Source organism: Staurois parvus, unplaced genomic scaffold, assembly GCF_062004578.1.
Source record: "Staurois parvus isolate SC_StPar_1 unplaced genomic scaffold, SC_StPar_1.0 ptg000464l, whole genome shotgun sequence".
In the NCBI taxonomy this organism is placed as follows: Eukaryota; Metazoa; Chordata; class Amphibia; order Anura; family Ranidae; genus Staurois; species Staurois parvus.
In genome coordinates, this window is record NW_028318260.1 from 766158 (window position 1) to 782504 (window position 16347).

The 16347-nt window shown below is 38.8% G+C and overlaps 1 protein-coding gene across 4 annotated transcripts in view; it reads left to right on the forward strand.

Moving 5' to 3' along the window:
* Window positions 1-16347, forward strand: part of DLGAP3 (DLG associated protein 3) — a 518806-nt gene that overhangs the window by 466270 nt on the left and 36189 nt on the right. For all 4 annotated transcript variants that reach the window (XM_089688984.1, XM_089688981.1, XM_089688980.1 and 1 more), the window contains one exon: window positions 1210-1295. In XM_089688984.1, coding sequence (XP_089545110.1) covers window positions 1210-1295 — 86 coding nt within the window. The remainder of the gene's footprint in view (window positions 1-1209; window positions 1296-16347) is intronic.

Here is a 16347-nt window from a genome sequence, read left to right on the forward strand (position 1 = left end):
TCTTCCCTGTCATTGTTCTAGTACATGGATACCCTCTATTCTCTGGAGCTGCTGGATTTATTGTACCTTCGTATTTCTTGTGGATCTGTGTCCCTTATGGATGTACCAGCTGCCAATTTATAATCATTACCAACTGAGGACACTGCCTAAATAATACTGAGTGTTTTCACAATGTTTTTCATTTATGTTCCTGACACTCATTAGAACTCATGTACTACATTTGAATGTGACTACTACTAAATATCATTAATATTAGTCTCTTCATGTAGGCTTTCCTTCAGTTGTATTATTTCCTGTCAATGCTTCCCTATCTCCCAGCCCCCCCACTATCTTAATATCATGCTTTGACTTTCATGTATTTACAGCTACCAATGTGTTGTAAGAATTGTCCTTCACTTTCCCTCCACATGTTCTTGTTAGGCATATAAACACTAATAATAGTAATATTCCTTATTCATCCATTTAGACGTAATATACATATTCTTTTATCTGCCAGCACCAAGTCCAGCACAGCCAGTTTCAATATATTATGCAGCAGGAAGCCTGTCTCTAATTCCTTGCTATTACTACCACTGTATTGTATTCTATAATTACCTGTTTGGAATTGTCCATTCGCCTCCCACTTTATGTCTCGTAGAGTTGTTATTATGAATTTATATTCCTTTACTTTCACTTGTGCAAGGATTTATTTCTAAATTCAGTATATTTAATTTTTTCCAATATTAATAGTTGAAAATGCATTTCCATGCATTAGTCATTATCCTTATTGTAACTGAATTGGAGCATTGGAGCTTTGGAACATTGTATTATTTTCTTTTTACAGGAGAGGGTCATTAGTTCTAAACCCATCGTTAGCAATTATGGGGCACCAATAGTTTTTTTGTCAAGGTTTACTTCCTTAGTGGTGTTGATTTCCCTTCAGTTTTGTATATAGTTGGTCATAATGACTTATAATAGGTAGTGTGGAAAAGTGCTATAATGCATGGTTTTGGGGTGCATGGTGGGCCTATAACTAACTGATTAATTTCTCTTCTAATGTGAAAAATCGGTTTCCTGTTATGTTTCTCAAAGTTAGATATTACTGCATGTAAATAATATGCAGGTAGTGGCTGGTTTACAATGAATGCATTTATGTCATAAAATAATGTTTGTTTATAAATTTATATATTTGTAATTGATGAATGACTCAAGGGCTTTCAATTTTTGCAGGTTGAGACCATCTCAGACTCAGACACAGAGGGAAAGAGCAGGAGAGAGTTTCACTCTATAGGGGTACAAGTGGAAGATGACAGAAGGTACTGATATTTCTAATTTCCCAAGGCAGTTAGGTTTTACCTGTACAATTATTGGTAATAGTCCTATTGTGCTACAGGAGATGGAGTTACAGTGAAAAAGCAGAAAAGACAACATTACATGGGAAGTGTCATATGGTTTCTAAATGCACAAAGCCCAAATGTAGTCTCATACTGTTGAATCTGTTTTATAGTACTGTACCCCATGCATGTTATAATTTGACAGATTTCTGCTAGGAAGATATATTTTATCTCATTGAAAATGATGCCTGTGCTCCCACTGCAGTGCCCTTTGCTGACATACCTGAATAACAGCCACATCCATTAGTGATTAGTGTCCTCACAGAGCTGTGTATTGCAGAGAAAAAGAGAGGGTGTGTTTATCCAAGTCTGTTACATTACAGAATGCACTGGGTCTGTTTCTAGTGCCTACTGAACTGTATAATCATATTTAGGCTTCCTGCACATTTGCTGTAACAGGAAAGAGGAGGTAAGACAGAAAAAAATGGAGGTTGTTTAGTAATTAGTAGTCTGCAAACCTATTTTTTTGACATTTGGGTTTCAACTTTATTCCTTGTAATTCTGTTTTTACACCCTATAGCCTCTCAAAAAATTACTTGTAGCAACAACTACTTTACCACAACTGACCTTCTGAGCCCTGTTATAATACGTTTATAACATTTATAAACATTGGCAATGGGGCTTCCTTTGAGAAGGTTGAATATGATACAATCTGACACATTTAAGGAACATTCACGTGAAAAGTTGTGCACTGCAGAGCTGTGTGGTGCAAAACAGGCTTTGTCACGAGTTGACATATGTTGCGTTGCAGTTCTTTGAACAGCACATTCAAAATGAATGGGCTGAAATGCACCACAACACATACAAAGGTGGAACACGTTGCATTTCTCCACAGTACAGAGTAATGTAAAAAACACTGTTTTCTATTTTGCTGTGGTGTCTTGCAATGAACATGAATTTTTAAAGTTCATTGGAGTGCAGTTCACAATGAATGGCACCATATCAGTCATATCAGTACATGAAATGTTCAATAGTATGCATTGTGATAAAGAGCGCCTTACCACAACGCAATGGTGGGAATGGGCCCATAAACATACCATTTCTACTCTTAGCATATAGGTTGCTTCAAAATCTCAAGTGCACTTTAGTTTGGCATACTTGTGCAAATTTAATAAAAGAGTTTTGGCTGTCCCAAACAAGTAATGTATTTCTGCTATGAATATAGATGTTGTGTGATGTAGCGCTGCTAGCAGAAAATTGTGAATAATAAATAAACATCCATCCATCAATTGCTGAACAATCACAGTGAGTGAACTCATGACAAAGTGCTCAAAATTACTAAATATAAATATATAATAAATAAATAAAATGTGTAAAGTTCATTTAACCACTTCCCAACCACCCTATAGCAGATGTACTGCTACAGGGCGGCACAGGTGCGCAAAATCACGTATATATATGTGATTTTGCATCTCCAGGTAGGGGGCGCGCGCACTGTCAATCACCGGGTCTTGGCCAGTGATTACTCGTCGACACCCGGTGATTGCCGAGCATCTCCGACAGGGAGGAGAACTGTATGTAAACAATACAGTTCTCCTCCCTGTCAGCTCATGCACACTGCTTTTGATGGCTGCGCGCAGCACAGCCATGCAAAGCAGTGTCATTACAGTGAAGCACAGACACAAGTAAAACAGCACACACTTAACCCTTTGATCGCCCCTCATGTTAACCCCTTCCTGCCCAGTGCTATTAGTACAGATTCAGTGCTTTCTTTTAGCACTGATCACTGTATTGGTGTCACTGGGGATGTCAGTGACACCAAGTCAGTTCCCCCCAGTGTCAGAATGCCTATCGCAGTCCCGCTATAAGTCACTGATTGCCGCTGGTAAAAAACAAATCCAGTATCTATACCGCCATTTGTAAACGCTAAATATTTCACGTAAACCATTTAATTTACATCTATTGGTATTTTTTTTAGCAGAATACATTTTGGCCTAAATTTATGCCAAAATGTGATTTTTAAAAAAATTTTTACTGGACATGTTTAATAGCAAAAAGTCAACATATTGTTTTTTTTCTCAAAATTGTTGGTCTTTTTTTTTATTGCGCAAAAAAATAAAAACACATAGGTGATCAAATACCACCAAAAGAAAGCTCAATTCGTGGGAAAAAAAGGACAAAAGATTTATTTGGGTACAGCATTGCATGACCATGCAAATGTCAGTTAAAGTATCGCAGCGCCATAATGCAAAAAATGGCCTGGTCAGGAAGGGGGGGGTAAATCCTCAGAAGGGCAAGTGGTTAATTCCAGATATAGCGTAATCACAGAACACCACAAAATTAGGATCCGTGCTTCACGTGAATTTCATGCATAAATAGTGCTCCCTCTGTGCTCTCAAAACTCTCACCTCTAACGCATGGTAAAAGTGCGTGTTTATTGAAATATCTCCATTGTTGACCACTATCTCCTTAAACCACTAGGGACTGTCCACTCCTCCTCTCCTTGGGTAGATGTTAAGGTAGCCTTAAGGGTTCCACCGTTTAGGTTGGTGACAGTTGCCTCACCTCTAATCCAATCTTGTCAGCCTTGATATGTCACAAGGTAATCATCTTCACCATATATCAAGTTGACAAGAAGTTCTTTCATAAGACTACCTCCCTCCACCTCTGATCACACCATTCCAGCAACCGGACAGTTGACAGTTAACAGTTGAGCTAAACATTCTTTGTAGGCATGGTTTAGTCTGATGTTAATGGCAAAAATGATAGATGTAAGGAGTGTGTTTCTTGGTGTTTCCCCTTTCTGTGTGTCCCTTTCCTTTTATGTTTCCTTGTACACTTTCTATGAGCCCAAGGTGTCATGCACACATGCTGGCCTAGGTTCACAGCACTGCTGGACAAAATGATGCTCACATTTAGCGCATTTAGAGATTCAGCTTAAAGATTAAAAATATCAATTTCATGAGAAGAAAAAATGATTAAAGAAAATATTTATAGAAAATGTATTACAAAACGGACAACCTATAACAGTTACAAAAACAGGATTAGAAGAGAAAAGTACTTAACAAATTTCACTGTATCTTTGGTAATAGGGTTTGGTAATAGGGTTGGTCACGGGTTCTCATAAATGACTCCTGGCAATCCTTCATAGATTTGATGGTGGTGAGAACAGCTGAGCTGTAAATGCAGCAATCTGTTTTGGTCCATAAAGAGGGCATTTAAAGAAGTAACATAACAAATCAAAGGATCATAGGGGTGTGATGAAGAGGTGTTTAAGTATTTTATTATGCTCCAACTGACTCTCCCTCAATGCCAACTTGTCTAGATTTGTACATATATCCATCTGACCATGGTTCCCAAACAGACATCCAACAAATTATTGCAGTAAATGAAATTATAATTTGTCAAACATCAAACTTTAGATAAATCATTTGCATACATTGCCTGAGATTCAATGCACGCCATCAGCCTACTAAACCTAGTAATATAGTTGTGTTTGGTGTCTAACTAATTAACATTTTCCCATACTTTGTGTTTTTACATTTTATGAATGTATCTCCATTGCAGTAAGAATTGTGGATTATGCGTAGAGTTAATAGCTCATTATCAAAGAAGATAACTTTCCCTTTTGAATCCAAAGCGAGTTTTAATTTTATCTCCAGAATTACAAATTACTCTATGAAACAAGAAAATACATGTTTACATGTTTACAAATACATATATGAATTACACGATGACTATTTTACCATGTTCCTTGCTTTAAGATCTTGATAACATCTTCTTCTTCTTCAGTTTCATTGTGCTTTTGAAAGTGTAGGTCAGCCAATCTATTTTTCCCCAAGAGACATTAAAGTCTTATCGAATCCTAGGGGGAAATACTGGCAATATATGGTACATGTGCTCGCAGAATGAACAACAAGCATAAGACATCTTTCAGCAGTGCCTTCTTGAAACAGAAAGTATTTTTCATATCATCACTTACATCACAAAACAGAGGTTTATACTTTAATTTATGCCTTGGCCCAACTGTACATCTACAACAAATGGTTTGTAGCACAGATTTATAGGTTATACAGCTATTTATTCTTTACTCCCTGAAGTTGTTTCAGGCTACTTGGCCATCAATAGTGCCCACTAATCTTGCCGAATTAACCGCTTAATTTATGAATGTGTGATGGAAATTATCATGTGTAAATGACTTCTGTTTTAAGATGTCTCTGCTGTATCCTGTAGTGGATTGATGGAGGGATTTTGATTCCTCGAAGCCTACCCCACTATAACCTGTCTGTTCCCACTTTCTACCTATTGAACACAGGAGCAAACAGAACACGTTTAAACAAAGAATTTGCAAGTGCCTACAAAGGAATTTCAGTCTTCAGTTTTCTTGGCTCACATGTGGTTACATGATGCCTTCCATTAAGGGCCTTCAGCTTTGATTAACAAATAAAATCAAATGAGATCCTGAACTTTTATGCTTTCTTGAGTAAATTTCTACTTCTCTATTATTTATAGTGCTCCCTTGGTCCTAACTAAAGCAAGCCTGTAATGTGTAATACTTACCTAGTACTGAGCTGTTAACACAAAACAGGTACTTTTATGTTCTACATAACATGTCCTTCTGGAGTGTAGGCTCCTTGAGTGCTCACAATGTCTGGGTGCTCTGAAATACACTCACCTCCATAGTCAATTGGGTCAGGAGGCTGGCTCCACCTATTGCCTTCTTAAAATTAACCATATGGCTGATTATTGTAATAATCAGTCTGTAGTGACATTTAGAATATTGTAAAGGGCTGGGCCAGGTATACAATGCAATAGACCCTGGAAGTAGGTATATGTCAGAGCACCTAGGTGTTCTGGCCACTCCTTTATATCTTACAAACAAAATCATTCAGGTCTGCATTAGTTCCTCTTGGCTTGTATTGTATGGATATTTTTAAAAAATACTTATTTATGCAGTGATCTTGAAGGTAATCGGAATATATCTGTAGGGTTCATTCTTGTGCCATGATCAATGGTGGTTTATTTTGATGGTCTGCTGACACAGAAGAACAAGCTTACAAGAAGGCAGGGTTAAATTTGAAAGCTACGTTAATCTAAAATATAAATTGTTTTCATAATATTACTTCTTTACATTATCATTTAGAGTTGATATGATTAATTGTTTCTCCAGGTAAACAGCTAAATGCTTTAATTTTTACTGTTTTACCTGCCAATGGATTTGAAATCTTGGCTAAACAATCTTGTTACTGATTCCTGGGTCAGCTACTTTTGCTCACTGGACAGAGCTTCAGATGGAAACGCGACATATGAAGCTGCACGTTTGAACCAAGAAATAGGTATTGTATATCACCCGTCTCGCTGAGGAGTATGGCTGAGGTGTTTAAAAACAAGATTGGCTAAACCAAATTATGAATCTTTTCTCAAGTAAAACAGTAAATGTATACATATTTTACTGAGTAATTGTTTACCTAAGGAAAATCACTTTTGTCCCCAAAATGAAATGGCATGGCTCGACTAGAGTTGTCCTTTCTGTTTAATTTGAGTTTGCTACACAATATGTGACTTACATTTACTGTATGTCTTATTCTAGGACGTATGACAGTATATAAAGAATAGTATACCATGGCTACCCTGCACACATAATTGTACTATAATTATAAATAAATAAGATGCTTGGCAGCCTAATAAATTCTAATTTTCCTGTGACATTATACTGGACTTTTAATCTGAACTTGCCACCTACGTGTTATTATGTCATCAGTCTAGGATCAATGAGACATTGGGGTACAGTTCTAAAGATGTTGAAAATGTTGATGGTCCTAAGCCATCTGTTTATTATTTATTTATAAATTATCCCCTTTTTCATATGCCAAAATGTTCACCAAATACATTCCATTCATTTTACCATTCCCCTTCTTAAATAGGTCAGAATCGGGACAGGTGGGAACAGACTCAATATTATTTTATACATCAAGTGGCAACCTAAGTTATTGAGGTAGAAATATGGTTAAAAAGGTTGTATTTTTCTTTCTGCATTAGCTGGCAAACATTTTTTAATAGAAAGGATGTATAATCTACTAACAGAATGAAATGCAATCATCGTAATTGAATTTTGTGTAATAACAAAATATGTGGATCCATGGTGACATGGAAAGGAATGTAGTAATAGAGTCAAATACTAATACGCAGTAAGGTATAATCACACACCAGGTTACTTTTTCTAAGGACACACAGGGAAGTATAATAGCATGCTTACAGTTGTAGAACACAGAGCTTTAATAACAAGCAGCTCAAGGTACCTAGATGTAGAGCAAAATAACTTCATGTATGAGGATATAAAATATAATGTTATGTAATGCAGATATTTCTTTTGCAGTTGGATACCAAAATAAATAGAGATGTAAAGGGAACTCTGTATAGGGGAATACAAATACAAAGATAATGAATGACAGTGATGTGTGCAGAAGGTGATAGACTGTGGAGTTCTTTGTATCTGTCTGTCTCCATGGGGTACTTTTCTAACAATGTCCATTTGATACACTGTTCTCATAGCACACCTCTGGCATGAGTTACCATGGCAACACATCACTCTGAGGATGCTGGGAAAGAAAGTATCAGACCTGTCTAACAAATGCTAAATATTAACCCTGGGATCTCAGAATTACACTGAATTGAGATAGGTGCACTGAAACTTTTGTGCTACATATAGATAACCAGTCCGGAAAGTTTGTTAAATGGATCATCCTGAATAGACTGCAGTTGCCTTGTTCAAAAAAACTATGCAAGGAGCAATGTACAGTTATCCTTAGCAACCAGTTAGGCTAATCATGTAATAGTGTAGATTCAGTGAGTTGAATTCAGAATGTTCTGGATTATTGGCCTTTACCCTTAACCACTTACCTACTGGACACTTTCACCTCCTTCCTGCCCAGGCCAATTTTCAGCTTTCAGTGCTGTCACAGTTTGAATGACAATTGCGCGGTCATGCAACTCTGTACACAAACCACATTTTTATATTTTTTTGAGACAGATAGAGCTTTCTTTTGGTGGTATGTAATTACCACTGGGTTTTTTATTTTTTGCTAAACAAACTAAAAAGACTTTTGAAGAAAACATTTTTCTCTTAGTTTCTGTTATAAATTGTTATAAATAAGTAATTTTTCTCCTTCACTGATGTGCACTAATGAGGCTGCAGTGATGGGCACTGATAAGCAGCACTGATGAGGAGGCACTGATAGGCAACACTGATGGGCATTGACAGGCATCACTGGTGGGCATTGACAGGCATCACTGATGGGCACTGAAAGGCAGCACTCATATATGGCACTGATAGGCGGCACTTACTGGCACTGATACACGGCACTGACTGGCACTGATATGTGGCACTAATTGGAACTGGTAGGTGGCACTGATGGGCCCTGATAGGCTGCACTGATTGGTGGCACTGATGGGCACTGACTGGCACTGAAAGGCAGCTCTGATGGGCACTGATATGTGGCATTGATGTGCACTGATATGTGGCATTGATGTGCACTAATGGAAACTGGTATGTGGCATTGATGGGCACTGACAAGTGGCAATTATGGGAACTGACAGGTGGCACTGATGGGGCTACACTGATAAACAGGGCACTGATGATCAGTGCCCTGATGATCAGTGCCCTGATGATCAGTGTACATGTCTGCTCTGAGGAATGCTGTTTACCGGCTCTCCTCACGCTTTGTCAGCGTGAGGAGAGGGCTGACAATAACCGGAATTTCTTATTTACATGCGATCAGCTGTGATTGGACACAGCTTATCACATGATAGAGCCTACGTCATTGGCTCTTTACTGCGATCGGTGATCCACTGTGTCCCAGGGACACAGCTCATTACTGATTGCCGCACGCCCCCCAGGGGCATGCATGCACAGCTAGAGTGGGAGGACGTCTTATGACGTCCTCCCAGAATGAGAGAACTGCTGCCCACCCATCATTTCCATATATGGTGGGAGGGAGGCAGTTAAACAAGCTTGTAAAATGACAGTAAGGCAAAATGCACATAACCAGTCTGGTCCATTAGGGTCAAAGCCCAGCATTTTCAGACACAGGTGCAGTGTCCAGCCCCACTACCAGCAGCCTGTCAAAATCTACAAACTGAAATATTCAGTGGCTGGATGGTGTTCACACTTAGGGTTGGGACCTACATTATGTCCCAAAGGGAGGAATTCTAATCATCAGATCATAGATTTTTACAGGCTGCTGGTAGTTGGGCTTGACACTACACCTGTGTCTCCTGGGTATCTGAAAATGCCAGTATTCTTTTGCTGATGGACTAAATCACCCTTGTTCATGAGGCCTAAATGTTTAAATGTAATTATTAACCACTTGCCGCCCAGCCACTGTATAAAAATGGTGGCAGGGCGGCACGGCTGGGCAAAAGCACGTTTAAAAACGTGCTGTTTCAAAACAAGTAGGGGGCGCGTGCGAGGCGTGCCGCCACCCTACCTTCACCGTCGATCTCAGCCGCAGGTGTCAGTCGCCGGGTCACAGCCGCTTGTTATCAGCTGTGTCCCGGCGATTTGCGGCAATCAGTGACAGAGAGCAGGGCTGCAGTAACTCTGCTTTCTGTCATTTCCCTGACAGTTCCTGACACGCAGACCAGGAGAAATTAGTTTCTCTGTCCAGATCTGCAGTACACACCTCCGCCCCCTAGTAAAACACTCCCCTCACACAGTTAACCCTTTCAGTGCAAAAAAAAAGTTAATCCCTTCCTCCCCAGTGCCATTAGTACAGTGTCAGTGTTTTTTTTTGCACTGATCACTGTATTGGTGTCACTGGGGATGTCAGTGATCCCAAGTCAGCTCCCCCCCAGTGTCAGAATGTCCGCCGCCATAAGTTGCTGATCACCGCCATTATTAGTATAAAAAAAAATTTAAAATCCCAGTATCATTTGTAAACGCTATAACTTTCACGTAAACCAATTAATTTACACGTATTGGGTTTTTTTTTAGCAAAGACATGTCGCAGAATGCATTTGGGCCGAAATTTATGACAAAATTTGATTTTTACATTTTTTTTTACTGGACATGTTTTATAGCAAAAAGTACAAAATATTGTTTTTTTTTCTCAAAATTGTCAGCCTTTTTTTTTTATAGCGCAAAAAATAAAAACCGCACAGGCGATCAAATACCACCAAAAGAAATCTCTATTTGTGTGAAAAAAAGGACATAAATTTCATTTATGTACCGTATTGCATGACCGCGCAATTGTCCGTATCTATACCATAGTTTGTAGACGCTATAACATTCACAAAAAGCAATCAATATACACTTATTGGGATTTTTTTTACCAAAAACATGTAGCAGAATACATTTTGGCCTAAATTTATAACTAACTTTGAGTTTACTATAAATTTTTTATAGCTGAAAGTAAAAAATATCGCTTTTCTTCAAAATTTTTGGTTTTTTTTGTTTATTGTGTGAAAAATAAAAAGCGCACAGGTGATTAAATACCACTGAAAGAAAGCTCTATTTGTGTGAAAAAAGGACGTAAATTTTGTTTGGGTGCAGCGTTGCATGACTGCGCAATTATCAGTTGAATTAGTGCAGCGCCGAGTAGCAAAATGAGGCCTGGTCATTAAGCGGAGTAAATCCTCAGGAGGGCAAGTGGTTAATGTCTAGAGATGAGTCAACCATACCTGGGTTCAGTTGCTGCTGCTGTCCCCTGCTGACTCTAAGCCTGAGAACTGAGCAATCACATGACCTCCGATCGCTCTGTTCTCAGTCTGTTCGGAGCGGAGAGAGGTGACTGTCAGCACTCTCTGCTCTGCCTTTCCAGTGGTAACTGGATCGTGAGCAGGGGAGGGGGCTGGAGCAGCTGGCTGCTGCTCTCAGAGGCACATTGAGAGGCTGAGCCTGCTGCTGATCCTGACAATATGATCAGGATCGTTCCAGAGCCTGGAACAACTTTGTAACATCAGCTAACAGTGGGCTTTAGCTGCTGTCGCCTGATCCTGGGTGAAAAAAAGTGCATTCTTGTGACCTAGAAGAGAAGCATGGCCAAAATGATTGACCATACTACTTCTCTTTGAAGTTGGGGTACTTAATATGAACTTCATTGAAGTCCATGGAAGCAGAATGTAAAGAAAAACAGTAATGGACATTTTCTAATTGCTAATAGGAAAGGGATTGTCAAACAAATGACAAAGGAAGCTGAACACTGCCAGGAGAACATGTACCGAAGCAAAAAATCTTTACAATTCCATTTGTGGGTATCACAACTTTAACATAGATTAAGGGGCAATATTAGAAATAATGAATTTCTTTAAATAATATACTCATATGATGCCCTTAACCTCTCTGTGAATCGGCACCTCTATTCAGTCCATACAGCTTGCTGCAGCAAAATTAACACTTACAAAAATGCAATCTAAATTGCCAGTAAATGACACCTCCCTGTTTCTTCTTTTTGTAATTCAAGCAGATGGGTATTTATATTATTATACCAGATCCTAGATTAGGGTATGGTAAAGATATTAAAAGGGGACTCCACATGCCAAAAAAGGGGGCGCTGTGCTCTCAAATTCTATACACTTATTTGAGCATGCAGCCTGGCATACCAGGATAGGGAGGGACAATCATGCAACCCCCTTCTGATCCATAACTGAAAACATGCCTTAAATCTAGTGGCATCCTTGCTAGGGGTCCATCAATTCTTCCCCATGTTGATTAGGACAACAGTGGCCTTATTCCCACAACCCTGACCTTGTGGTTGTGGGGATCTGCATGCAGGGGTGCTGACATTGGCCCTACCCACTATGTGAATGAGCAAGGGATACTGCCCCTACTTATTCACAAAAAAAATATAAATAGCAAATAAAGACACCTGCTTTCTGACAAATCAACTATAATGATGCCCTCAAATTCACCGAAAAAACTCACTCAACTGCCAGACACGGTTGATCCCATTGCTACACTCTCTGCAAATGACTGCTACAATCTCAAAATGTAAACAAAGAAGCGGGGTATACCCAATAATGGCACTGACCAAATATGGTCAAATTTGGTCAATGTCATTGACCACATATGACCATGTGGCCATATGCCTTCCTTTTTTTGACACGACTGAGGATTCCCAGCCAGCATATGATTTAGGCTAGGTGACATCACTGGTTGCTAAGGACAACCACTGACAGTGCAAGAAGAAAGCTGTCATATATACAGTAGTAGCAGTAGAAACAATGCTACTGTATACAATGTTTAGCTCTTGCTAAGAGTCTGATGTCCAGAGGAACTCCCAAACAAGCAAAGTTCGGTCTGATCCTGTGTTTAGACCAAACTGAGAGCTTTTTTATTAAAAAATATATGAAACATATTTTTAAAAATACATCTTTTTTAAAAATATATTCTTCAGATTTTTTTTAACATATAAAAAAGTAATTTCAACATACATATTTACATATATTTGCAAATGCATTCCAAAAATGTAGAATTGTATTTTAAAGACATACAGTATATTTGAAATGTATTTGTAAAATATTTTTCATATATTTTGTAATAAAAACGCATTTTAACATACAGTATATTTTTAAAATAGATTTCAAATATATTTTTCTTCCATGTGGGATATACCATCGATTGTAGATGTTATAACATTCACACATTTTGGCCTAGATTTATGAAGAAATGTAATTATTTGCATTTTTTATTGGATGTATTTTATAGCAGAAAGAAAAAAATATTGTTTTGTTTTCAAAATGTTTGGTCATTTTCCATTTATATAATAAAAAACCCAGTGGTGCTCAAATACTACTACATGAAAACTCTATGCGTGTGCAAAAAATTATAAAAATGTCAGTGTTGCATGACTGGTCAATTGCCAGTTATGGTAGTGCAAAGTCAAATAGTAAAAAATGCCCTGGTCATGAAGGGGATAAAACCTTCCAGAGCTTAAGTGGTTTATGAATGCAACACAATCTGAAAAATCTAAATATTTTGTACATTCAATGTGTTGTGTAAATTAAGTGGTAAACATCTTAGTTAAATCTCATTTAATTCCCTGTTTTCCACTTTGTGGAATAGTCTAAGACAATTGAATGCATCTGTAAAGCACCATATGTGGACAGTTCAGTTACAGTGCTTATTGCATATCTTATTCAGTAGATGAAGATCTGTTTTGGGTTGGAGTTAGGCTACAGCCGTGATTGTTGCATACAGATTCCTTTGTGGTGTAAGGTGAACTTAAAATATGCAACATTTGCTCAGTCTCACCATTTTTAGCTGTTCCTTAGTTAATATAGTAAAACTGGAGGGAAAAACTGATTTACTTTATTATACAATAAATGTATTTCTATACATTTCACTAAAGAAATCTTCTTACTGAGACAACATCTTTGCTGTGTAAGGTTCATGAATAGTTTAAAGGTTTGGTTACTATTTGCACCATACAGCATATTCACATAACAGAGTCAGTTATTTTTTTTAATGTCAGATCACAGAAAAAATATAAATTGAAAATGTAAAGTAGCCTCAAAATTTATGGCTACAGAGATGGCACAGTAAGAAGTACATAATTTATAGCTAATGTAAAGCCGTATTTATTTAGTTTTGCGTAGAGTGGGAACTTTTAAAAACCCCTGTCAAGGTGTTATTGCTGTCTGTGTACCAGGGGCGGACTGACCATTTGGAAACTCGGGCACTGCCTGAGGGCCCAGGGTCAGTAGGGGGCCCCATGAGATGCCCCTGGTACCATTTTCATAGGCTTTTTTGAGTTTGGGCAAGGACACAGGGGCCCCATGATCCCCTATTGCCTGGGGGCCCCATGAGTTGTCAGCCCGCCCCTGCTGTGTACCCATCCTCTCTACTTTTCCTTGTGATCATTGCCAGCAGAGTGATGATAATTATAATATTTTACAGTTGTCACCAGAACAGGAGTAGAAAAAAAATCTTCTAATGGGGAAATCTATTTCTGTACAACACTCTAAGAGGGCATAGGGAATTTTCCTTCACATTGGTGAGAATTCTTCTCACTTCCTGTTGTGTCTCCATGGTATCTTCCCCCTGGAAAAACAAGGAACAGAGGGTGCACCAGCCTAGTGCATTACCTTTAGCTTTATTAGTATAAAAGGTACAGATGTATACTCACAAGTGACATCATCAATAAGGCACATCAAAGTCCAAAATATACTCCAAACAGCCTGGTCCACTAGACAAGTACCATGCATGAGATGACTTTCTAATAGGTTGATGCGTTTCGAGCGGGGATCTCCTCTTCCTCAGAGCCAAATTTGGACAATTCATAACTGATGTTTTTGCTGTATCTCTTCTTGGTCTCTCCGGCCCATTTGGGGGGCAGGAAAGCCAGTGCAAAGATTGGATTATTTGAAGACCATTGATTGACCTTTTGCCAGTACAATTCTCTCAAGTGCAGGAGACTGGTCAGTTTTTATTTTCCCACTGGGACACACAGAGAGACAACAAAACTAACATAGGTTTTAAAAATGTTCTAGTCTATCAAAAATTAAATAAAAATTATTGGATCTATATATGTTTTAACATAGACTTGGGCAAATTGCAGCCCCAGGGCTACATCTGGCTACCTTTGGCTGTCCCTATCCAGCCCTCGATGCCTCCACTGTCAGCATGCCTCTTTGAACCTGTCAGCATTCTCAGTGAGTCCATGTGGAGATCTGGAAGGAGAGAGCTTGAGGAGCTGATCGGTACAGCGGGGAGACTCAGTTCTAGCAGGAGAGCATTGTCTAGGAGATGTCTCCTGCCATTCTGTTCTTCCTGTGTTTGCACCTGAATGCTGCAAACCCTTGGAGCAGTGCACCTGTTCTGCACTCCAGGTCTGGATCTGCAAAAATCCCCTCTGTAGCGCTCTTAGCCTCTCCTTTCAGTTACAGTGCTTTTCAGTATAACAGGCAATGGAAAGTTGTTCTGTCACCTCCTCACTACCTGTTTTATCCTTATTATGCTGTACTACCACTCTGCAATCTTGTGATTTGCATGTGGTTGTGGTACGGCACCATTGAACTCAGTGGGCTGGTTTTACCAGCAGTGCTGCTTGCTGCTGAGTTCAAAATGCCATGGCCTTGAAGCAAAGCATGTGAACAGCCCTGTATGGCTGTTATTTTACAGTTCAGGCGGGTTGCTGGGGGATTGTAAAATCACAGCTTAGCCACCCATTTTTACCATCCTGACCATCTGTCTGAAAGAGACCTATGTCATGAGCAGTTGTACCTATTATTCCTAGTACCAAATGTTTTCTATATGTTTACCTACTATCAGACCTTCCCAGGTCCAAAAGTAATACTGAGAAGAATAAAGCTTGGCCTTTCACAACAGTCCCAATTTCTCATGTGGCTCCTTGGGAAAGTTATCTTCTTTAACATGACCCTCTCAGTGGGTGGAAAATGTTCCAAAAACAACATTTTGTAAAATAAAGTAGCATATGCATACCTTTCTGTCGAGCGGTCAAGGAAACCACTTAAAAAGCTTCAGGTAGAATATCAGTAGTTCTTCTTGTTGACCTTTATATCACTACTGTTTAAACTTTCTCATTTTACTTTGCTTTATATTTGTCTGTCATATGACATCAACAGTATAAATATATAAAATGTATAAATGCAATGGTTTACGTGAAAAATATCAGTTTTGTTTTTATGGTATGTTAGTATCAAAGAACTGGCTCTGGTAGTTTGCAGTGCAGAGCTGTTGGCCCTGAAAACTAGATGAAAGAGGACTGGTTCATACTGGTCCACTGTGGTAATGCACATTACATTTGCTGGGGTGCCATTATTTGCTCTAATGCAGTCAGGCATCTGCTCCGCAGTAGACTGCGACACATAGCAATGCTCTACCATGCTTTGCATTCCCAAAAAGGTTTAGGTACATTTTTTTTGCTGTAATTAGGTACATTTGCAAAATAAATGGGCTGCATTCATTCTTGGAGATTGTTAAATATCGTGACACTTATATTATTTAAGTGTCTGTCTTTAGGCGTTTGAGGCAAAGTGTTCTAGTGCCAGGCTGATTTAAAACAGTGTGACTTTT